At 42.8% G+C, this 25,437-nt stretch overlaps 1 protein-coding gene and 2 pseudogenes across 2 annotated transcripts in view; 1 reads left to right on the forward strand and 2 right to left on the reverse strand.

The window, feature by feature from the left end:
- TANGO6 (transport and golgi organization 6 homolog) overlaps nucleotides 1-25,437 on the forward strand; it is a 242,515-nt gene that overhangs the window by 163,609 nt on the left and 53,469 nt on the right. For both annotated transcript variants that reach the window (XR_010152398.1, XM_511059.9), the window contains one exon: nucleotides 16,332-16,483. Coding sequence is in view for 1 of the 2 variants with exons in the window: in XM_511059.9 (XP_511059.2) it covers nucleotides 16,332-16,483 (152 nt within the window). In the remaining variant the exon portion in view is untranslated. The remainder of the gene's footprint in view (nucleotides 1-16,331; nucleotides 16,484-25,437) is intronic.
- On the reverse strand, nucleotides 440-539 carry LOC112206006 (U6 spliceosomal RNA; annotated as a pseudogene).
- Nucleotides 18,808-20,186, reverse strand: LOC104002661 (deoxyuridine 5'-triphosphate nucleotidohydrolase, mitochondrial-like; annotated as a pseudogene).

Here is a 25,437-nt window from a genome sequence, read left to right on the forward strand (position 1 = left end):
TGGGCATGGTGGCACGCACCTGTAATCCCATCTACTCTGGAGGCTGAGGCAGGAGAATCCCTTGAACCTGGAAGGTGGAGGTTGCAGTGAACTGAGATCACACCACTGCACTCCAGCCTGGGTAACAGAGCGAGACTCTGTCTCAAAACAAAAACAAAAACAAACTTATTGAAATAGAATTCATATACCATATAATTCAACCATTTACAGTGTACACCTCAATGTTGTCGTTATATGCTCACAGGGTTGTATGCTCACCATTACAATCAATTTAGGACATTTTCATCACCCCAAAAGCAACCTTGTACCCATTCCCAGTCGAGCAATCACTACTGTACTTGCTGCTGTAAGGGTTTACTTAGAGTTGGACATTTCATATAAACGAAATACACCATGTGGGCTTCTTTCACTTAGCATAATGTTTTCTTTTTCTTTTATTTTGAACATGGAACATTTCACGAATTTGCCTGTAATCCTTGCACAGGAGCCATGCTAATCTCTGTATCATTCCAATTTTGGTATATTTGCTGCTGAGGCAAGCACAGTGTTTTCAAAGTTCATCTGTGTTGTAGCGTGTATTGGTAATTCATTTCTTTTTATTGCTGAATAATATTCCGTTGTATTTATATGCCACATTCTTTTTTCTTTTTTCTTTTCTTTTTTTTTTTTTTTCGAGACTGAGTTTCGCTCTGTCACCCAGGCTGGAGTGCAGTGGCACGATCTCGGCTCACTGCAACCTCTGCCTCCTGGGTTCAAGCAATTCTCCTGCCTCAGCCTCCCCAATAGCTGGGACTACAGGCACGTGCCACCACACCTTGCTAATTTTTTGTATTTTTAGTAGAGACGGGTTTCACTGTGTTAGCCAGTATGATCTCGATCTGACCTCGTGATCCATCCGCCTCAGTCTCCCAAAGTGCTGGGATTACAGGAGTGAGCCACTGTGCCCGGCCTGGATATGCCACATTGTTAATCCATTCATCAGTTGATGGATATGTGAATTTTGGGCTATTATGAATAAAACTGCTATGTATATTTGTGTACAAGTTTTTATGTGGAAATGTGTTTTCAGTTCTCTCGAGTCATATGGTAACTCTATGTTTAACTTTTTGAGGAACTGCCTGCCAAACTGTTTTCCAAAGTTTTCCATTTTCCATTTTCACCAGCAGTGTAGAAGGGTTCCAGTTTCTCCTCACCAGGGCTTATTATTGTCTGCCCTTTTGATTACAGCCCTCCCAGTGGATATGAAATGATATCTCATTATGGTTTTGATTTGTACTTCCCCAGTGATTAATGATGTTGAGCACCTTTTCCTGTGCTTCTTGGACGTTCATATATCTTCTTTGGAGAAATGTTTTTTCAGATCTTTTTTAATTGAGTTGTCTTTCTTTTTTGTGTTGTAAGAGTTCTTTATAGATTCAAGAGACAAGTCCCTTACATTTATATGATTTGCAAATATTTTCTTCCATTTTGTGGGTTGTCTTTTCACTTTTTTTAAAAAAAGAATAGGCTTTTTCTTTCAGAAAAAATAGACTTTTTTTTTTAGAGCAGTTATAGGTTCACATAAAAATTGAGCAGAAAATCGAGAGAGTTTCCATATGCTCCCTTCCCACCACACAGCCTCCTTCACTATCAAAATTCTTTTCACTTTCTTGATGGTGACATTTGAAGCACAAAGGTTTTTAATTTTGATGAAGTCCAACGTATGCATTTTTTCTTTTGTCACTTTTGCTTTTGGCATCATATGTAAGAAGGCTTTGTCTAACTTAAAGTCACAAAGATTTACTCCTGTTTTCTTGTTTTTTGTACAGCCGAGATCTTGCTATGTTGATCAAAGCCATCACTCCCAGGCTGGTCTTGAACTCCGGGCCTCAAGCAATCCTCCCACTTAAGCCTCCCAAAGGGCTGAGATTACAGGCGTAAGCCACTGTACCTGGCCTTGTATGTTTTAAGAGTTTTACAATTTTATCTCTTATGCATAAATCTGTGATCCATTTGAAGTTAATTTTTGTTTTGTTTTGTTTTGTTTGTTTGGTTTTTTTTTTGGAGATGGAGTCTCACTCTGTTCCCCAGGCTGGAGTACAGTGTACAGTGGCACGATCTCAGCTGACCACAACCTCTGCCTCCCAGGCTCAACCAATTTTCGTGCCTCAGCCTCCACCTGACTAATTCTTGTATATTTAATAGAGATGGGGCTTTGCCATGTTGATAAGGCTGGTCTCAAAATCCTGACCTCAGGTGACCTGCCCATCTCAGCCTCCCAAATGCCGGGATTACAGGTGTGAGCCACCAAGCCCGGCTGAAGTTAATTTTGTACGTGTGTCAAGAAGGGGTTTTCATGTGGCTATCAAGTTGTTCCAGCCTCATTCTTTCTCCATTGTTTTGGCATTCTTGTTAAAAACCAATTGAACATAAACAGGAGAGTTTATTTCTTTTTTTTTTTTTTTTTTTTTTTGAGACGGAGTCTTGCTCTGTATGCCCAGGCTGGAGTGCAGTGGCGTGATCTCGGCTCACTGAAATCTCCGCCTCGCAGGTTCAAGCGATTCTCCTGTCTCAGCCTCCCAAATAGCTGAGATTACAGGCACACGCCACCATGCCCAGCTAATTTTGTGTCTTTAGTAGAGACGGGGTTTCTCCATGTTGATAAGACTGGTCTCGAACTCCTGATCTCAGGTGATCCACCCACTTCGGCCTCCCAAAGTGCTGGGATTACAGGCGTGAGCCACTGCGCCTGGCCCGAGAGTTTATTTCTTGACCCTCAGTTCTATTCTATTGATTTACCTATTATTAGGCCAGTATATACTATCTTGATTATTGTAGATTTGTAGTAAGTTTAAAATCAGAAGCATGAGTCCTCCAACTTTTTCACTGTTGTGGATCCCTTCCATTCTTATATGAATTTTAGGATCAGGTCACCAATTTCTGTGACCTGAACAACAGAACAACAACAACAACAACAAAGGCAGCTGGCATTTTGATAGGGATTATGTTGAATCTGTAGGTCAACTTTGGATATTGCCATTGTAATATTGTCCTTCAATTCATGAGCATGGGATGTCTTTCCATTTATTTGTCTTCTTTAATTTCTTTCAATAATGTTTTCAGAGTATATGTTGCACTTCTTTTGTTAAATTTATTCCTATTTTATTCTTTTCAATGCAATTGCAAATGGAATTATTTTCTTATTCAGAATATTCATTGCTAACCTGAATACTTACTTTTGGCATTTGGTGGCAGGAACTCAAGGGCATATTAGGATACATCAGTTGCTTGAAGTGAATTAAATTATTTCATGCATGTACTAAGAGTGAAATGGGTGTCAGTGCTGCTAAGCTGGTGAGGCCACCCCCAAATGACTATGCGATTGATGACCTGATTCCTCTATGACTGTTATAGAGAAAGACTTTCTCTTGCCAAAGTATCTAGAAAGTTTTCAATCATTCTGTGTATCATCTTATCATTCTATTTGCTACCCTCACTAAATGGAGCAGTCCCAGTACTATTTGTGCCATCATTCATTTGGAAGAGAGATTTGATTCCCAAAAGATTATCATACTCTTCAACTGTAGTGAGATTACAGTGACTTTGCACCAGAGTAATGTTATGCTAAAGGCATTGCAGTAGAATGATCCACTGGAGATTAAAAACCTCATGCTGTATTATAAAACAAAAACCTCCATCCTCAGTGAACACATTATCTGAATTCTAATCCACCAAGAATGTATCTCTAGTTAAGCTATTTCCTTGCCCAAAAAAGCATTATCAGCTCTGCATTGTTTACATCTTTAATTTCACACCCTCCATTATTTGACACTGCCTATTTCTGATCATGTTCACCTCTCATTGTGCCCTTCGCTGCAGTTACCTGGTACAGTTGCTGTTTTCTAAATATACCATATATTTTGTCTCTCTACTCCTGCCACCACCTTGCCTCTGCTGTCACAGCTCCGTCTACCTGAAGCAATCTTCCTCTTGTCTGCCCCTATGAGAATCCTTACCATTCTTCAAGATTAGGTTTAAGGGCTCCCTGCTCCATGAAATCTTCCCCAAGAAGAATAGATATCACCCATCCTGTTGCTCTCATCCTGCTTAGTACCTCTAACTTCCTAGAAGTAAGGACAAAATCTCCATCATCTCTCAATCTCCAGTGCCGTATGGCTTCCCTTGCATATAGTATGTATACACTCAATGTTTTCATTGAATTGGTTAGATGGAAAGATATTTCTTAAACTGCAGTTTGGAAATTAAATTCTGATATATTTTCAGGACTATGTGTATTCTCTAAAATAATTTTTAAAATATTGTGTTTTCATTTTAATAATAATTCTGAATCACCAGGATCCACGTTATAATCAAGTTGCATTGCACAATTTTAATGCCCATATGTGTGTTTGAGAAACATTGGAGTAAAACATTATTCAGAATGTGTGTAAAGTTCTGATTACAGTGGAGTGCTGGCTGTAAGTAATCATTCGATTTTTGGAAAATATAATTCGTTTTAGCTAGCAGTACCTTAATCTGCAGGATAAGATATTCTTTAGTTACTTCTCCTTGGTAGAAAATGAAGAGAGCAGTTAGGAATGGTTTTGTCTGTGTTCACATGTGTGTCTCAAAAAAAAGGGGGGGGGGGCAGGAGGAGAAAGAAGAGAGCCCCCATACATTAATAATAGAGTTTTAAAAGAATGGTGTAAGAATTTGGCAGAGTGGAATTCTTTTTCTTACTTGATTTTTCTCAGTTTCACTTTTATGACCTGTTTTAGTGAATTAGGGGAATGATTGAGCCCTTGAAATTAGCAGGTCCTCTGACTCCAAAAGTTTAGTGTGTTCTTTTTTTTTTTTTTTTTGGAAAAAGGGTCTTGCTGTGTCACGCAGACTGGAGTGCAGTGGCACAATCATAGCTTACTGCAGTCCTCGAACATCTGGGCTCAAGTCCTCCTCCCACCTCAGCCTCCCTAGTAGCTGGGACTACAGGCGCATGCTACCATACTCAGCTAATTTTTAAAATAACTTTTTTAGAGACAAGCTTTCGCCATATTGCCCAAGCTGGTCTTGAACTCCTGGCCTCAAGCCATCCTCCCACCTCAGCCACCCAAATCTTGTTAATTCAGATTTGACAGCACCCCTCTGCTATGTAAGCATCTCTTGTTGCAAGTCATTTCAGATCCTTTCTGGAAGAAGATGGGATCTGATATGCATAAATGAATCGATCACTCTAGACTTCAGAGTACCATTGAAAAGCTTAATGAAAAATCTTCCAAATTCTAATTTGTTAAAAGAATCTTTTCACAATGCCAGAATTGATATAGGCAAGTCATAGGCAGGTTAAAATTTTTTCAGCTCTCTCACTTGATTGTTCACCTTCCAAAGCAACTCATTTTTATCAAGTTTGTTCAAACAAATCTAGATCCTTCACTGGCTTTCTTGAACACACAGCTGTTTGCTTCTCAATAAGGTTAATTGGTGCTGACTTCCTGAGAATAGGGAGTTGCAAATAGCCAGGTGTTGTCATTACCATTGCACAAAGTAGAAGCCATTAGAACTAAGCTAAGATAAACCCCACTCATTAGAATCTACTGGAGTAAGTTTCTAAAAGTGGGCTTGGATTTACTGTGTTCATTTCTCTGAAGCTTTTTAGAAATACCTGAGGAGGCTGGGCACAGTGGCTCACGCCTGTAATCCCAGCATTTTGGGAGGCCGAGGTGGTCGGATCACCTGAGGTTGGGAGTTCGAGACCAGCCTGACCAACGTGGAGAAACCCCCATCTCTACTAAAAATACAAAATTAGCCGGGCACGGTGGCGCATGCCTGTAATCCCAGCTACTCAAGAGGCTGAGACAGGAGAATCATTTGAAACCAGGAGGTGGAGGTTGCAGGAAGCCAAGATCGTGCCATTGCACTCCAGCCTGGGCAACAAGAGCGAAACTCTGTCTCAAAAAAAAAAAAAAAAAGAAAAGAAAAGGAAAAAAAAAAGAAAGAAATACCTGAGGAAAAGAAGATTGTCTCTTTAACTTCAGTTTCATGAGTGCCTCTTCATCTAAATATTGTAGTCTGTAATGAATGCTTTCTGAAAATGGTGTGGGGGAATTTGGAAATCAGTATTTTTTGTAAAAGTCATTTAATGCATATCTTTAAGGAGACAGAGAAATAGTAATGAATGTTTGCCCTTGTCAGGGGACAAATGTGTGCTGTCTTTCATTAAAAGATGAATTAGGATCTCGGAGCCTTACGGTTCAAATAAGTTTCAGCTGAGTCAATGGGAACATCTCATCTGGATAAAGAAAAGTACGAACAACAAGAAACAACAACCAAAACCAAAGAACCCCTCCTGGATGGGATAATAGTGGTTTTGTTGCCAATCAGAAACTAGGAAATAATAGTGGGTATCCCAGAACCCTAGATTTTAATTCATACTCAAATAGGTTAGCCAATAGTTGTGAAATACACTCAGCATGTAACTCCTTCTTGCAAGCTACTACTGTAAGTAGTTACACACCTTTTTTTTTTTTAATAGGTTAGCACATATACTAAGATGATTCAGCTCTTTGGGAAAGTTATATGTATATATGCTGATATTATAGGAGTCATGCTGTATACCAGGTTGTTGTCTCAATTAAAATTGTAATTAGAGGAAAGAAAGTTATTTGGTTTAATTTTTTCTTTTGTTATACTTTGGTTATAAAATTGACTTTTGAGCCATTTTAAAAATATGTACATAGTGGCTCACACCTGTAATCCAGCACTTTGGGAGGCCGAAGCTGAGGTGGGAGGATCACTTGAGCTCAGGAGTTTGAGACAAGACTGGGCAACATGGCAAAACCCCTTCTCTACAAAAATATACAAAAATCAGCTGGGCGTGGTGGCATGCACCTGTGGTCCCAGCTACTCAGGAGGCTAAGGTAAAAGAATCACTTGAACCTGGGAGGTCAAGGCTGCAATAAGCCGTGATTACACCACTGCACTCCAACCTGGGCGACAGAACAAGACCCTGTCTCCAAAACAAAAAAAAAAAAGGCGGGGTTGCCTTAAGTTACTTTTTTTTTTTTCAAGACCAGGTCTCACTCTGTCACACAGGCCAGAGTGCAGTGACACAATCTTGGCTCACTGCAACCTCCACCTCCTGGGCTCAAGCAATTCTCGTGCCTCAGCCTCCCGAGTAGCTACAACCACAGGCATGTGCCACCATGCCTAGCTAATTTTTTATATTTTTAGTAAAGACAGAGTTTTGCTGTGTTGGCCAGGCTGCTCTTGAACTCCTGAGCTCAGGCAATCTGCCTGCCTTGGCCTCCCCAAGTGCTAGGATTACAGACGTGAGCCACCGTGCCTGGCCCCCAAGTTCCTTAGTTTTGACAAATCTAACTTTTTTGATGTTTCATATTGATAGACATAGGATTGACATTGAAGTATTCTACAACTTTATATATGAAGAGCATTCCAGTTTTCATATATCAGGATGCTTTTGGCTGCAAGTAACAGAAATTCCCAACTCAAGTGGCTTAACAAAGAATGAATTATCACACATAACAAAAATTCCAGGATTGCTAATTCTCTAGCTCAGTGACATCATTGAAGACCCATATTCTTTTCATCTTTCTCTGTCAACCACAGCTTATGGGCCTTATCCTTTAGTTCCTCATGGTTTCAAGTTGGTTGCAGCAACTCTAAGGCAACCCTAATTCATATATCCTTATGATAGCCAAAGGCAAAAAGTTTTCTGAGAGTCTTCTAGCAGACTTTCCTTCACAACTCATTGTCCAGAACTGGGTCACATGCCCATGCCTAAACCAATTAAAGCAAAGGGAGATGTCCACCACGATTCACTTAGACCAATGGAAACTGTAGCCTGAATCACATGGGGAGGGGTGGCGACAGGTGGATACTTGGACAAAATTAATGTACTGTTTGTAAGGAAAATTGGGAAAATGCCAGTGAGATGTATACAAAATTTGACATAGAGGAATCCCTAAAGCTCAAATTAACCCCTGGGCTGGGCACAGTGGCTCACACTTATAATCTCAGCACTTTGGGAGTCTAAGGCAGGAGGATCACTTGAGCCCAGGAGTTCGAGACCAGCCTGGGCAACATAGCAAGGCCCAATCTCTATAAAAAAAATTGTAACCAGCTGTGCATGGTGGTGTGCATCTATAGTCCCACCCTACTCAGGAGGCTAAAGCAAGAGGATCTCTTGAGCCCAGGAGTTTGATTCTGCAGTGAGTTATGATTGCACCACTGCACTCTAGCCTGGGTGACAGAACAAGACCTTGTCTCAAAAAAAAAGTAAAAAGAAAAAGAAAAGACAAAGAACCTCTTATGGAGGATCTTAAAATTCAATGCCTATGCCAAATTGCTGCCCTGGAAGATTCTTTGACTATGTGCATTCATTTTGTTCTCCATAGAAACCAGTTCAAGCCAACTCCCACCTGGAGACTGGGGTACAATACAGTCCTGAGACCTCTATCACAAGATCAGAAGGGAGGGAAGATTAGTCAGAGGGTAGCAGAGCCCCAATAAATGAAGGCAAGGTCATAAATCCCCAAAGAAGACCAGGTTTGAGCCAAGTATGTGACAGATCTAGGCTATGTATGTGAGGCCTTAAGAGAGGTCCAGATCTATGCTATGTATGTGAGGCCTAAGAGAGGTCCAGATCTATGCTATGTATGTGAGGCCTAAGAGAGGTCCAGTCTCGGAGAACGTGGAGGCAGGGGCCCTTTGAGAAATGCAGAGTGGATGCAGTGAGTGTTCCAGTTCTTCCAGTCCAACACTTGGAAAACAAGGTAGCAAGTGAGCCCGGAGCCAGCTGACCAGGTACAATGCAGGGTCTGAGATGCTGACACTCCCACTGGCTTCTTGGGTTCTCAGATGCAGCTGGGATGGGTTGATGGAGCATGTAGTTTAACAGATGCTCATTTTATTTCATTTATTTATTTATTTATTTATTTATTTTAAGCAGAGTCTTGCTCTGTTGCCCAGGCTGGAGTGCTGTGGCATGATCTCGGCTAACTGTAAGCTCCACCTCCTGGGTTCACGCCATTCTCCTGCCTCAGCTTCCCGAGTAGCTGGGACTACAGGCGCCCACCACCACGCCCAGATAATTTTTTGTATTTTTAATAGAGACCGGGTTTCACCATGTTAGCCAGGATGGTCTCGATCTCCTGACCTCGTGATCCGCCCCCTCTGCCTCCCAAAGTGCTGGGATTACAGGCGTGAGCCACCGCACCTGGCCAATGGATGCTCATTTTCAAAGGAGTGCTGGAGCTCAGTTAGGGCAGGAATTTACATAAATGGAACGTTAAGTTGCAGTTTTGTTAATATAGTGATATGCTCTTGACTTATATGGCCAGTCAGTATAAGAAACAGCTGTATGATTTCTGCATTGAATATAAAGCTTCTATTGCCCACTCTCTTCTTCACTTTTCCACCAGGCCCTCACATGCCTTGTTCCTTGAGGTCTTCTCCTCTGAGAGCTCTTCCCTGAGCCCTCACCCACATTGTCAACTCCCCCGCTCCTTATTTTTTTTCATAGCCTTCATTGCTGCTGGAAATTTTATTATTTATTGTCTTTCTTCCCCGCTAGAAGTAGGCTTCATGAAGATGGGAGCTTTGATTTCTTGTTCATGCCATATTGTCCTCAGTACTGAGAACATTGGCACATTGGAGTACTGTGGGCACTCAATTAAGATTTGCTGGATGAATTAGCCAGGCGTGGTGGCACATGCCTGTAATCCCAGCTACTTGGGAGGCTGAGGCAGGAGAATTACTTGAACCTGGGAGAGGGAGGTTGCGGTGAGCCGAGATTGCGCCGTTGCATTCCAGCCTGGGCAACAAGAGCGAAACTCCGTCTCAAAAAAAAAAAAGATTTGCCGGATGAATGAATGAGATACCTCTTAGTGTCCTTCCTGAAGTTTCTCTCTCTTCATGATGTTCCTTCTTTTATTGGATAATGAGAGCTGTGTTTTCTAATTCCTTTTTTGCCTTAGCTACCAAGAATTGTAAAATTAAACTACTAAACTCTTGGTTTATTTGCAGTAGCCATTCTTAGCTTGGGATGTCTGCACTTCTCTCACTTACTGTAGAGGTTTTAAAATATTTATTTTATTTTATGTATTTTATTTTATTTATTATTATTATTATTATCATTTTGAGATGGAGTCTCTACCCAGGCTGGAGTGCAATGGTGCGATCTCAGCTCACTGCAACCTCCGCCTCCTGGGTTAAAGCTATTCTTCTGCCTCAGCCTCCTGAGTAGCTGGGACCACAGGCAGGCACCACCACACCTGGCTAAATTTTTTGTATTTTTAGTAGAGATGGGTTTCACCATGTTGGCCAGGATGGTCTCAAACTCCTGACCTCAGGTGATTCGCCCACCTCAGCCTCCCAAAGTGCTGGGATTACAGGTGTAAGCCACCATACCCAGCCTAAAATGTTTATTTTAATGACACATGGTTTCAACGTTATTTATTGTAAGTTGCTTCAGATCCTGTGTGGAAGTAAATGAAGACTGAATAATAATAAGTGAACTAATTGAAGGGTAACAGGGAGTAGTGAAAAAAAAAATGAACACACTTTAGAGTCTGAGCAAATAAGATAATACTGGAGCTGTTGTTAATAGAATAGAAACCAGATCAAACATTACTCATAAAAGTGCCTCTCTGTCACCATTTTGGCACATCTCACTCCATTGTTATTGCTTGGTCAGTATTTTTCCTCTTCCCCATTAGGTTTTGCCATGAGGGTAAGGACTGTATCTTTCTTGCTTATGATTAGCCCCCCAGGGCCTAGCACAGTGCCAGACACATAGTAAACACTTAATCATTATTTGATAAGTTAATATGCCTTTTCTTTATCATTTATTTTTAAGTATAAGCCACTATATAAGTAAACATTAAAATGTTTCTCCTGTGTTCTTACCCTTTTCAACCTGCAATTTCCCCTGCTTGTAGATTCCAAACTTCCTTCATTTTTTATGTGTCTTCCTTCCTGACAAGGAACCTTCTTCCTTTAACCACAACAGCCTCCCACTCCAGGGCTCATGAATGTGTGCCTTTTCTTCCTTCCCCAGTCTCCTAAATCTCATTTTCCTAATGACTAAACTGAAAGTGACTCACCGACTCACACACTTAGAAGTGGAAGGGGCCTGAGAGGTCATCTTGTCTCACTGGCTCATCTCCACTTCCAGGGAAGCGAAGTGAATTGCCCAGGGGTCACTCTGCTGGTTGGCAGCAGGGCCAACCCTAGAACACAGATCTCTAACTCTGGATCCTCATCTCCCACTGCAGAGTGAGCAAGCCCCCTTCCTAACTCCAGAAAGAGAAAGCACTGCAACAAAAGTAGAAAAGTGTATTTTAGTCTTAGTTGGAAATCTTTTTTTTTTTGTTTTGAGAGACAGAGTCTCACCCTTGTTGCCCAAGCTGGAGTGCAATGGCGTGATCTTGGCTCACTGCAACCTCATCATCCCAGGTTCAAGCAATTCTCCTGCCTCAGCCTCCCAAGTAGCAGGATTACAGGAGCCCATCACCATGCTTGGCTAATTTTTGTATTTTTAGTAGAGACGGGGTTTCACCATGGTGAGCCACACCGTGCCCAGCCGTTGGAAATCTCTTTCTTTTTTTTTTTTTTTTTTTTGAGACAGAGTCTCTGTCTGTCGCCCAGGCTGGAGTGCAGTGGTGTGATCTCGGCTCACTGCAAGCTCCGCCTCCCAGGTTCACGCCATTCTCCTGCCTCAGCCACCCGAGTAGCTGGGACTACAGGCGCCCGCCACCACGCCTGGCTAATTTTCTTTTTAATATTTTTAGTAGAGACGGGGTTTCACCGTGTTAGCCAGGATGGTCTCAATCTCCTGACCTCATGATCTGCCCGCCTCGGCCTCTCAAAGTGCTGGGATTACAGGTGTGAGCCACCGCGCCCGGCCGGAAATCTCTTAAATGCAATATATCATAGGAGTTACTCATAGGTAACTCATAGGAATTAAGTATCAGACCATTTAAGTTTGATCCCAGCTCTATTTACTCTTCAAACAAGTTAACTCCTTTGTCTTAGTATATGTCCTTTCTCTTTTTTCCTATGCATTTGAATATTTAATGTACATATTTAAATCTGTATGTTTGCCGGGCGCGGTGGCTCACGCCTGTAATCCCAGCACTTTGGGAGGCCGAGGCGGGCGGATCACGAGGTCAGGAGATCGAGACCATCCTGGCTAACATAGTGAAACCCCATCTCTACTAAAAATATTAAAAAGAAAATTAGCCGGGCGTGGTGGCGGGTGCCTGTAGTCCCAGCTACTCAGGAGGTTGAGGCCCGGGATGCGGAGCTTGCAGTGAGCCAAGATCACGCCACTGCACTCCAGCCTGGGCGACAGAGTGAGACTCCGTCTCAAAAAATAAATAAATAAATAAATAAATAAATCTGTATGTTTGATTTGTTAATAGTAGGAAAAGTTGTGTGTGTGCATATTTGCATACATAAATGGGAATACTGGTTCTGGTAGTTTCTTTCACTTTAACAATTTCTTGAGGAGAGCTTTTCATGTCAGTATATATAATTCTGTCATGTTCATTTTAATCACTGCATAGTAATCCGTAATATGGGTATACCATGGTTATTTAACCTTTCCTATATGAATTTTTTAGTTTATTTCTTCTCATTTTTCACGATTACAATTCACTAAATTCTTGATGCAGATGTCCTTGTGCAGATATGTAACTACCTCTCTAGGATAGATAATTAGAAATGCAAAGACTGGGTCAAAGAGTCTGAGATGACAGTTCAAATCTCCTCTTTTCTATTCTGAAAATAGGTTATGTCTAGGTCATCAATGATTTAGTTTTGGCAGCATACGTTGATGTTAACAGGACAGAGGTGAGTCTTATGACTGCATGTGGTATGTTAGGAATTGGGAGCATTTTGGAGAAAGTACTCCTCTATCTTTTTCTTATACTGTATGGAAGGTACATTGTGCTTTGGACCTTGAGGGGAAAACAAAAACCAAAACAAAAAAAAACAAACTTCTTCGTCCTCTTCCTTCCAAGGGACTGAGACTAGCAAAGTCATGCTTTCGAGCAACCTCTGCTTGACTCTGTGACAGCATTTGCCACACAGTTGTATAATTGTCAGTACTTATCTGTTTATATGTACTCCTTAAACTTTGGGCATCTTCTTTTCTCCTTATTTTATTTCATTTTAGTTTTGTAGAGACAAACTATCCCTATGTTGCCCAGGCTGGTCTCGATCTCCTGGGCTCAAGCAATCCTCCCGCCTCAGCCTCCCAAAGTGCTGGGATTATAGGCATGAGCCACCGTGCCCAGCCTACTTTGGGCTTCTTAAAGGGTAAAAATAATATTTCATCAGTTCTTGTATTCCTAGAATATTAGCATGATACCTAGTACATAATTATGTTTTGTTGAATAAATGAATGAGTTCAATTCAATATTACCATTTTCTGTACCTAGTACAGTCATGTGTTGCTTAACAATGGGAATACATTCTGAGAAATGTGTAGTTAGGTGATTTTGTCATTGTACAAACATCATAGAATGTGCCTACACAAACCTAGATGATATTGTATTTATATATATTTTTTATACAGAAAATCAAATGTCCCAGTGTCCCAGCACCATTACTGAATACTAATTATTTCCCCAACTTGATCTAATACTAATTATTTCCCCAACTTGATCCCCAACTTGATCTAATACTAATTATTTCCCCAACTTGATCCCCAACTTGATCAGGTTTCTAAATGTGTGCTGCCCTACAATCTGATAGGACCAGTGTTGTATATGCAGTCCATGATTGACCAAAGCATTGTATGCAGCTCATGACTGTATATGCAAAGACTGCTAAGACCTGATGGGATCAGAGATGAAGGAGTCAAAGTTCTACCCTCAAGGAATTTATAGTCTTATGGAAGAAACAGATACAGGCTTAAAACATTTAGGAACCAAGGCATGAGTGACAAATGTGATTTAAGTCAAAGCTACTTAAGCACAAAGTATTGTGAGACTTTCAAGGAGGGCTAATTGAAGCTGACTGAGGGGAAGAGGCAGGTTCCACAAAGAAAGTGGCATTTGAATTGGGCCTGGTAGGACAGGTCAGTGATTTATCAATATAGGTCATCATTTGGTGATTAAAAATAGGTGACTTTATGCTTGTAATCCTAACACTTTGGGAGGTAGAGGCAGGAGGATCACTTGAGTTTAGAAGTTCAAGACCAGCCTGGGCAACATAGTGAGACCCTGTTTCTACAAAAAAATCAAAAAATTAGGCGCGATGGCATACACCTGTCTTCCCAGCTACTCTGGAGGCTGAGGTGAGAGGATTACTTGAGCCCAGGAGATTGAGGCTGCAGTGAGCTGTGATCACTCCAGCCTGGGTAACAGAGCAAGACCCACCCCCACTTTATATATGTATGTATGTATATGTGTGTGTGTGTGTGTATGTATGTATATATGCGGAATCTTCTTATCACCACCTCTGCTGTTCAAGTCGCTGTTGTCTTTCCAGCCACTTACTGTAGTAGGTTTCTACCTTGGACCCTTGTTCCACCCTGGACATACATGGTACCCAACAATGTGTTCTCAGCACTGCAGCCAGTGTGATCTTTTTGCACTCCTTTGCTCAGAATCCTCCAAAGGCCTCTCATTGTACTCTGAGAAAAAGTTCAAGTCCTTGCAGTGTCTTGCAAGGCCCTTCATGATCTACCCCACCTTCCCATCCCTGCCCTTACTTCTCTAGCCTCATCTAGGGCTTCCTTGGTGTTCTCAGACATGCCAGGCGTGCTCCTCTACAGGTTTTTACACTGGCTGTTCTCTCTTCCTGGTATGCTCTTCTCCCAGAAATGCACATGACTGATACGCTCACCTTCCAGTCTTTGTTTAAATGTCACCTTCTCAATGAAGCCTACCTTTACCACCTTTTTAAAACCTGAAGTCGGCCACCATTCCCATTATTCCTTATTTCCCTTACCTGTTTTACTTTTTTTGCCCCTATAGTGTGTATTACCTTCTAACATTCTATCTAATTTACACTAGAATATAAGCCACAGAAGGGCAGGAATCATGGTCTCTTGTTTCGCAGCATATGCCAAGCATCTGGAACAATGCTTAGCACATACTAGGCCTCTCGTTAAATATTTGTCTAATAATCATAGTTCTCTTTCTCCAGTACCCAAATGCCTTGATTGTTTTTCACTCAATTTGCTTATCCAAGCAGACAGCAGGATAAGACAGGGAAAAGTAGACTGATGATTGGGGTCTGGGGTCTAGGGTCCAGCCTGGGGGCCACACTTTTTGTTTGTGTGACCATGGGCTAATTATAGTTGGGCTGGGTTTGTGAATGTTTATTAAGCTATATACTTATGATATATACATTTTTTGTATGTATATGTAAATTTTTTTTTCTTTTTTTTTTTTTTTTTTGAGACAGAATCTCACTGTGTTGCCCAGGCTGGAGTGCAGTGGTGCAATCTTGGCTCACTGCAAGCTCCGCCTCCCGGGTTCAGGCCATTCTCCTACCTCAGCCTCCCATGTAGCTGGGACTACAGGCGCCCGCCACCACGCCCGGCTAATCTTTTTTATTTTTAGTAGAGACGGGGGTTTCACCGTGTTAGCCAGGATGGTCTAGATCTCCTGACCTCGTGATCCGCCCGCCTTGGCCTCCCAAAGTGCTGGGATTACAGGCGTGAGCCACCGTGCCTGGCCGTGTATGTAAATTTTTTAAGTTTTCTGTAATAAGATTCTGAAAATAACTGCTAGTAACACTATGGGGAATATCTTCACATGTTTTATCTCTACATGTAGACTTTTGAGAATAAAATTGAGATTCTACATGCTTTTTCACAAAACCATACATCATGAATATTTTTCATAACATGAAATATTCTTCTGGAGCATGATTTTTAATGGTTATGCAAGTACTTTGAAAAGAATAAGACATTGGTCATGTACGGTGACTCACTCCTGTAATCCCAGCACTTTGGGAGGCCAAGGCAGATGGATAGCTTGAGCCCGGGAGTTCAAGACCAGCCTGGGCAACATGGCAAAACCCCATTTCCACAAAAAATACAAAAGTTAGCCGGGCATGGTGGCATGCACCTGTAGTCCCAGCTACTTGGGAGACTGAGGTGGGAGAATCACCAGAGCCTGGGAGGTCAAGGCTGCAGTGAGCTGTGATTGTGCCACTGCACTCCAGTCTGGGCAATACAGCAAGACCCTGTCTCAAAAAAAAAATAAAAACAAAAAGAATAAGACATCATGCAGTGAACTATGGAAATATAATTCTTCCTTTTTTAAGAAGTTGAAATTTTGTTTTAAGGGGTTTTGATTTCTTCCTTTTTCCTATAGGAGACATGGTCTCAAAGTACCGAGAACCTTTGATCCACACCTTCCTGAGGGGAGTGAGAGATCCCGATGGTGCTCACAGGGCCAGCAGCTTGGCCAACCTTGGGGAGCTGTGCCAGAGGCTGGACTTTCTGCTGGGCTCCGTGGTCCATGAGGTACTGTATTTTGATTCCTTTCTCTAAAGCGTGTTTTCACTTGGACCTACGACGCATCTTGAGATTGGGAGTCAGGAGACCTGGGCTCTTTTTGCAGATCTGCCACTGCCTCCCTGTGAGACAGGGCAAGTGAGCCATTGAACTTCCCAAGGCTTCATCTGTCTCACATGTATATTGAAAGTTATGTTAGTAAGGGCCGGGCATGGTGGCTTGCACCTGTAATCCCAGCACTTTGGGAGGGCGAGGCGGGTAGATTGCTTGCGGCCAGGAGTCTGAAACCAGCCTGGTCAACATGGTATAACCCTATCTCTACTAAAAATACAAAAATCAGCTGGGCATGGTGGTACATGCCTATAATCCCGGCTACTCAGGAGGCTGAGGCAGGAGAATCACTTGAACCCGGGAGGCATAGGTTGCAGTAAGCCAAGATCACGCCACTGCACTCCAGCCTGGGCAACACAGCGAGGTTCTGTCTCAAAAAAAAGAAAAACAAAAAATTATGTTAGTAAGAATTTCATAGTTGCAGCTGAGAGGAAGTCATCTTAACCTACCTTAAGCAATAAAAGATGATTTATCATAGAGTCTGATGTAACTAACAGAATTGGAGAAACCTTTAGGAAAAGTAGATAGAGCTTTACCCTGAGTCTCTGGGCCATCTGTGAGTCTTATCTCCTCCACTCACAGAAAAATCTCAGGCAAATACTCTAATTGACCCTCTTTGGCCGAGGCACCCTGTATTCAGGGGGATGGTGTTGTTTACCAAAAAAAAACACTTAAGTTCCATATTTTGCTCAGCATTTCATACCCAGTGCCTGGTATGTAGTAGGTAATCAGTAAATTATTGAAAAGATGAATGGTGAACCATCAAAATGATAGCCATACAACGTGTTGGGGCCAGAAGCTTTTCTGGTTTTAGAGTTGATTATTATTATTATTATTATTATTATTAGAAACAGAGTTTCGCTCTGTCACCCAGGCTGGAGTGCAGTGGCGCAATCGTGGCTCACTGCAACCTCCGCCTCCTGGGTTCAAGCAGTTCTCCTGCCTCAGCCTCCCATGTAGCTGGGACCATGTGTCACCACACCTGGCCAATTTTTGTATTTTTAGTATAGACAGAGTTTCACCATGTTGGCCAGGTTGGTCTCGAACTCCTGACCTCAGGTGATCCACCTGCCTTGGCCTCCCAAAGTGTTAGGATTACAGGCGTGAGCCACCACACCTGAACTCAGAGTTTATTAATTAATGAAATGTGCATCTTGCCCCTGGCCTCTATGAGTGTCTTTCTCTAGCCACCCTTTTTTTTTTTTTTTTTTTTTTTGTGAGACAGAGTCTCGCTCTGTAGCCCAGGCTGGAGTGCAGTGGCACAATCTCGGCTTACTGCAACCTCCGCCTCCCAGGTCCCAGTTCAAGCAGTTCTCCTCAGCCTCCCGAGTAGCTGGGATTACAGGCGCATGCCACTATGCCCAGCTAATTTTTGTGTTTTTAGTAGAGACGGGGTTTCACCATGTTGGCCAGACTGGTCTTGAACTCCTGCCTTTGTGATCTGCTCACCTCGGCCTCCCAAAGTGCTGGGATTACAGACGTGAGCCACCCCTCCTGGCCCCTCTAGCCTCTTAAATTGTACCTTTGCCTTGTATTTATGTACTCATCAATATATCAGTGTATATCTTGAGTATCTGCTGTGTGCACCTACCCTGCTATTTACAGATGATGATAGACAGAAAAAGACTAGTTAACATGTGGCCAGGAGTCTTTACTACCAATGTACATGACCATCTTAAGTTTTTTTTTGGAAGAAGATGCCTTATAAATTATAAATAAGTAAGTGAAATACAGTTTAAATTACCTTTTTTTTAATTCAAATGGAGTCTCTAACTCTGTCGCCCAGGCTGGAGTGCGGTGGTGCAGTCTCGGCACACTGCAACCTCCACCTTCCAGGTTCAAGCGATTCTCCCGCATTAACCTCTTGAGTAGCTAGGATTACAGGCGTGTGCCATCACGCCTGGTTAAGTTTTGTATTTTTAGTAGAGACAGTGTTTCATCATGTTGGCCAGGCTGGTCTTGAATTCCCAGACTCAAGTGATCCTCCTGCCTCGGCCTCCCAAAGTGCTGGTGATGTTGGATTTTTCTTCTCAGTCACTTTGCAAGCCAGGGACCTCTGGCTGGGAATGCCCGACCCTGGCCTCACTTGGCCATGCTGGCGTGCCCCAGCTCACCTGTATTATAGCTTGTACCACATTCAGCAGTTCCCAAGCTCTTATACCGCACCCAAGATAAATGAGGATACACTGGACATTGAAGGGTGAGGAGGGCAGAGAATAATTTTATTGAGCAATGAAACGGCTCTCAGCAGAGAAGGGAGCTGGAGAGAGGACACGAAGGGCAGGGTGTCTTCCTCAAACTCAGGTTGTCTCTTCCCTGAAGTCAACCCATTTCCCCCTCTACTGACTGAGTCTGGGGTCTTCATAGGCACAAGTTGCATGCTGATTGGTTTTGTGAGTATGCAAAAAAGGTTAAAACAAGGCACCACTCAAAGGCGGGCCCCACAGTATAGAAAACCAATTAGGAAATGGTAGGCATATGTAAAATAGGTGAAGGGTGGGGACCAATCAGAGGAAAGTGTGCCAAACAGGAAGACAAGTTTTCAATCCAGTCTGAGAATTTAACTTGTAGCTTAGCTTTCGGGCTTTAAACTGCCTTCAGCTTGGAGGTAAGGTTGCACTGGGTACCTGCCCCTATCTGCGTAGGCATTTGGCTGCCTCCTGTAGATATCACTGGGATTATAGGCATCAGCCATTGCACCTGGCCTTTTTTTTTTTTTTTTCCACTTTAAGCAAAAACTCTTTATTTTTAAGACAAGGTATCATTTCTAATTTTCTATTCTTGGCATAAATTTAAATTCTTTCTAGTGGAACCAAAGCCTCCTGAACCCCTTTCAGTGTCATCCAAATCTTAAACTTCTTCTATTTCTGGTTTAAAAAAATGTAGTTCACAAATGAGCTATGCAATTTGATCACCTTTCTTGACTTCAAACTTTTTTTTTTTTTTTTCTTGAGACAGAGTTTCACTCTGTTGCCCAGGCTGGAGTACAGTGGCACGATCTCAGCTCACTGCAACCTCCGCCTCCCGGGTTCAAGTAATCCTCTTGCCTCAGCCTCCCAAGTAGCTGGGACTACAGGCGCCCATCACCACACCCGGCTAATTTTTGTATTTTTAGTAGAGACAGGGTTTCACCATGTTGGCCAGGCTGGTCTCAAACTCCTAACCTCAAGTGATCTGCGCACCTCAGCCTCCCAAAGTGCTGGGATTACAGGCATGAGCCACCACGCCCCACTGACTTCAAACTTTTTTTTGCCAAAATTAAACATTATACCATCAACATTTACGCTATAATCTTTCTCTCTGACACGAGTTCCTACATCTAGAAAGTGTTTTGCAGCCAAACCAGACCATGGAGCCACTCTTCCATAACATCCAGAAGGAAGGGCTATCTGAGTGTCCATTTTCACAAGATCTTTCTCTGTAGGTGGTATTGTATCATCATAGGCACTGTACAGGTCATAGCTCGCAGCCTGCATGGACCCCTGGGTTGAGGCCATGGGATGTTCAGAGAGCCAGGCAAAGCGAGCTGCATGATGCCCTCCTCTGTAGGCCAGGCCTGCTAGCTGGGGGAAATGGCAGGTGTCTTATCAAAGCAGGGCATGGCACAGTGAGAAGGTGAGTAGAGGAGAGGATCAAATCTGTTTGTTTGTTTGTTTGTTGGTGGTGGAGTCTTGCTCTATCACCTAGGCTGGAGTGCAGTGGCATGATCTTGACTCACTGCAGCCTCCACCTCCCAGGTTCCAGGGATGAGAGGATCAAATCTGAAGAATGACCTACTGAGGGGGAATTTTCCCTTCTTTTTTTTTTTTTTTGAGCTCGCTTTGTTCCCTATGCTGTAGTGCAGTGGTGCAATCTCAGCTCACTGCAACCTCCACCTCCTGGGTTCAAGTGATTCCCCTGTCTTAGCCTCCTGAGTAGCTGGGATTACAGGTATGAGCCACCATGCCCAGCTAATTTTTGTATTTTTAGTAGAGATGGCATTTCGCCATGTTGGCCAGCTGGCCTCGAACTCCTGACCTCAAGTGATCTGCGTGCCTCGGCCTCCCGAAGTGCTGGGATTACAGGCATGAGCCACTGCGCCCGGGCCTGAGAGGGAATTTTTTTCAATGTTTGGCAGTTGTGTCATATCAATAAGCAGAGAAGCACACTCACAGATGTATGCATACACTTGAATTTATGGTATTTCCTGATTCTTGAGCTTCATATATTTTGCTTTATTTGGTTATAAGGGCTACTCTTTTCATTAAATTTCAACCTAGGATTTTCAGGAAAGTTACATATATATCAGTTATTTCCTTCCCTTTAACTGTTCTCTGAGGGATCACCAGGGACAACCTGTTCCTCAGTTTTTGTACCTTCTTTTTTTTTTAATAACTTAGAAACAATAACTTTAAGTACCTACTTAAAACCCAAGTGTTCTAATATATGTGAACCGTTAGGCATCTCATCCTGTTTTAGATGGACTTAGCAAATCTCTTGTTCTTTAGTATTATTAAATTGTAACACTTAAGAGAAGGCTTTTATGGGTCTATTTGGTTATATTGTCTGAAGATTTCAGACTAGTGTAACTTTTCTGGGTCAGATACTGAGATGATTCCCACATTTTTTTTTTTCTCTATTTTCTTGGTCTCTTCACATAACCCAAACCAAACTGAACTGTAAACTGTGTACTAAAACAAGTTGCTGGTCCATGATCTGAACCAAACCCAATTTTTTTTTTTTTTTTTTTGAGACGAATTCTTGCTCTGTCGCCCAGACTGGAGTACAATGGCGTGATCTCGGATCACTGCAACCTCCGCCTCCCGGGTTCGAGCAATTCTCCTGCTACAGCCTCCCAGGTAGCTGGGATTACAGGCGCCTGCCACCACACCTGACTAATATTTGTAACTTTTTTTCTTTTTTTGTTTTTTGAGACAGAGTCTCACTGTCGCCCAGGCTGGAGTGCAGTGGCACGATCTCTGCTCATTGCAACCTCCACCCCCCGGGTTCAAGTGATTCTCCTGCCTCAGCCTCCCCAGTAGCTGGAATTACAGGCATCTGCCACCATGCCTGGGTAATTTTTGTGTTTTTAGTAGAGACGGGGTTTCACCATCTTGGCTAGGCTGGTCTTGAACTCTTGAACTCAGGTGATCTACCCACTTCGGGCCTCCCAAAGTGCTGGGATTATAGGCGTGAGCCACTGCTCCCGGCCCTCCAAATATTATTATTTTTAAATAATGGCTTTACTGAGATACACTTCACACACACACACTTTACTGAGATACAATTCACCCATTTAAAGTGCACAGTTCAGGCCAGGTGCAGAGGCCCACGCCTATAATCTCAGCACTTTGGGAGGCCAAGGCAGGCAGATCACCTGAGGTCGGGAGTTCAAGACCAACCTGGCCAACATGGTGAAACCCCCCTCTGTACCAAAAATACAAAATGAATTAGCCAGGCGTGGTGGCACATGCCTGTAATCCCAGCTACTTAGGAGGCTGTGGCAGGAGAATCGCTTGAACACGGGAAGCGGAGTTTGCAGTGAGCTAAAACTGCACCACTACACTCTAGTCTGGGTGACAGAGCGAGACTTTGTCTCAAAAAAAACTAAAAATTAAAAAAAAATAAAGTGTACAACTCAATGGTTTTTAGTATATAAAGAGTTATTGGTACAATCACACACACTTTTTTTTTTAATTTTTAGAGATGGGGTCTTGCTGTGTTGTCCAGGCTGGTCTCGAACTCCTGGGCTGAAGTGATCCACCTGCCTCAGCCTTCTGAGTAGCTGGGACTATAGGCACATACCACCATGCCCAGTTTACCAAAACAAAAAAAAAAGAAAGAAAAACTACATAGCCATGCATTTCAGAAAAATTTTCCCCAGATCTCCAAGTGGACCAGCTGAGACTTGATGGGATCTATATGTTTTCTAAAACTAATGAACCTGAACAATACCTGAATGTCATGACCTCTGAACTCAAACATTGAGACTATATTTATTTTTGAATCCCTAGACTGTTCTTTTTCTCTCTCCTAAGGAAATTGTAGCATGCTAGCAGCATATGATTTACTATCCAAAGTGTTAAGAGAAATTTCTTGGTTTTGGTTGATTAGGAAGATTGAGCTAAAGCAGATGTTCTAACATTCAAGAAGCATCATCTGTCAGGAGACCCACCCAACCTGTTGAAAGATAACAAAACTGCCAGGTACACTTGGGAATGGGAATGAATGAGAGCCCAGCTACACCATCTGTTTACTTGCATTCACTTGAGCAAATGACTTTGAGCTCAGTTTCTTGATCTAGAAAATGAGATTAAAATACCTGCAATCAAGATTGTTACAAGACGTATATGTTTGATACAATGATTTATTCAACAGTTTTTATTGAGTGCCTACTACATGCCAAGCAGTATTCCGGACACCTAAGACATATCACTCTTCAAAATACACAGTGATTTCCATCTTCATTCCATTCTAGAGAGAGTAGACAGATAATAAATGTTATATATAATCAATAAGTAAAATATCTAGTATATTAGACAATGATAAGTGCTATGGAAAAAAAGAAAAAGTAGAGGAAGGGAAACTGATCAGGATTACAGTCTTAGGCGGTGGGGCCGTTGCAGCGCTAAACAGGGTATCAGGTGAGTCTCACTGAGAAGGTGACATTCTAGTAAAGACATTTTATTTTTCTATATTAAGATTTTTCTTAAGGAACATCTTGGTCATTTGAAGGGGGCTGATGATGACAGTGATGAGGATGAGCATCAAGGAAATAAGAAGAACAGGCCGGGTGTGGTGGCTCACACCTGTAATCCCAGCACTTTGGGAGGCCAAGGCGGGTGGATCACCTAAGGTCAGGAGTTCGAGACCAGCCTGGCCAACATGGTTAAACCCCATCTCTACTAAAATTATAAAAATTAGCTGAGAGTAGTAACAGGCACCTGTAGTCCCAGCTACTCAGGAGGCTGAGGCAGGAGAATTGCATGAACCTAGGAGGCAGAGGTTGCAGTGAGCCAAGATCATGCCACCGCACCCCAGCCTGGGCGACAGAGCGAGACTCCAACTCAAAAAAAAAAAGGAAATAAGAAGAATAGAGTGACCAGTGTCCTTCAGCTGTCCCCAGCCATATGTTTTCAAAACAACTGCCGTGTTAGGGGCTGAGGATACAAAACCCTGTCAGATACCACCTTGCCTTCTGGGCATGGGTAATCTGGTGGACACAGACATCAGTGATTACAATTACAGTCCACTGGGATGGGTGCTATGGGAGCACCTTTGAGGAGTCCCTTGGTCAAGTTCGGGTATTGGCAAAGATGTCCTGGAGGAAGAAATCCTTGGAGCTGAATCCAGAGAACAAGTAGAAATTAAGCAGGTAAAAAAAGGCAGAGGTGAGCATTTCAGCAGAGGGAGCAGCTGTGCAAAGGGCGTGAGATGGCCTGACATGTTTAGGAAGGTTCCAAATGCTGGAGTGAAGGGGTGGGGGGTTAGTGGTGGCAGAAGCTAAGGCAAGAAAGTGCAGGTAGGGGCCACATCATGAAAGGCCATGTTACTTTATAGCTTCCTGGCTCACAGCAAGAATCGAGCATTGCTTATTTAGCCTTTGGAAATGAAGTGCAAATAGGTAGTAGGTTGTTTGCCTACCATGGGTGCTGACACAAAGAAAAGCACCGTTCGTGACCCTAGGACATCCTTTATGTTTCAACCTTAAAACAGGTGAGGGCTGGGCGCGGTGGCTCACGCCTGTAATCCCAGCACTTTAGGAGGCGGAGGTGGGCAGATCACGAGGTCAAGAGATCGAGACCATCCTGGCCAACATGGTGAAACCCCGTCTCTACTAAAAAAAAATACAAAAATTAGCTGGGCATGATGGTGCACGCCTGTAGTCCCAGCTACTCAGGAAGCTGAGGCAGGAGAATTGCTTGAACCCCAGAGGTGGAGGTTGCAGTGAACCAATATCGCACCACTACACTCCAGCCTGGCAACAGAGCAAGACTCGATCTCAAAAAATAAAATTAAATTAAATTTTAAAAATTTTAAAAATTTTTTTAAAAAACTGAGATGAGGAGCTGCTGCTTTGGGGCACCTTCCTGGCAAACCTCTTGTCCAGTGATCCTGCCCCACTTCTAGAGACCTGGACTGTTTCTACAGAATCAATCCCAGGAATGTTCATGGTCATTAGCAAATTGTGAGCACAACAAGGGCAGAACCCATCTTGATTCATCTTGTCATACCCCCAGTACCTATCACAGTGCTTGGCACATAGTGGATGCTAGGTGTTGGCTGATTAATACAATATTGAATGAAGAGCAGAGAAGGATGGTTGGGAAGGCTAGTTCCTATGTGTTTCAATAATAGTCATAGCAAGGCTGGGCACGGTGGCTCAGACCTGTAATCTCAACACTTTGGGAGGCCGAGGTGAACAGATCACTTGAGGAAAGGAGTTCAAGACCAGCCTGGGCAACATGGTTAAATCCCATCTCTACCAAAAAGTACAAAAATTAGCCACGTGTGGTGGCACACGCTACTCGGGATAAATTTAGTAAGATAAGGGGCCCAAAGGGAGTTTGTTGTTGTCTCAGATGGACGGGAAAAGCTTTCCTGACTAGTGACTTTTTTTTTTTGCTACAGAGTTTTGCTCTGTCGCCCAGGCTGGAGTGCAGTGGTGCGATCTCAGCTCACTGCAACCTCCACCTCCCGGGTTCAAGCAATTCTCTTGCCTCAGCCTCCCAAGTAGCTGGGACTACAGGTGTGTCCCACCACACCCAGCTAATTTTTTTTGTATTGTTTTAGTAGAGATGGGGTTTCACCATATTGCCCAGGCTGGTCTCAAACTCCTGAGCTCATGCAACCTGCCCGCCTCAGCCTGCCAA

Source organism: Pan troglodytes, chromosome 18, assembly GCF_028858775.2.
Source record: "Pan troglodytes isolate AG18354 chromosome 18, NHGRI_mPanTro3-v2.0_pri, whole genome shotgun sequence".
Classification (NCBI taxonomy): Eukaryota; Metazoa; Chordata; class Mammalia; order Primates; family Hominidae; genus Pan; species Pan troglodytes.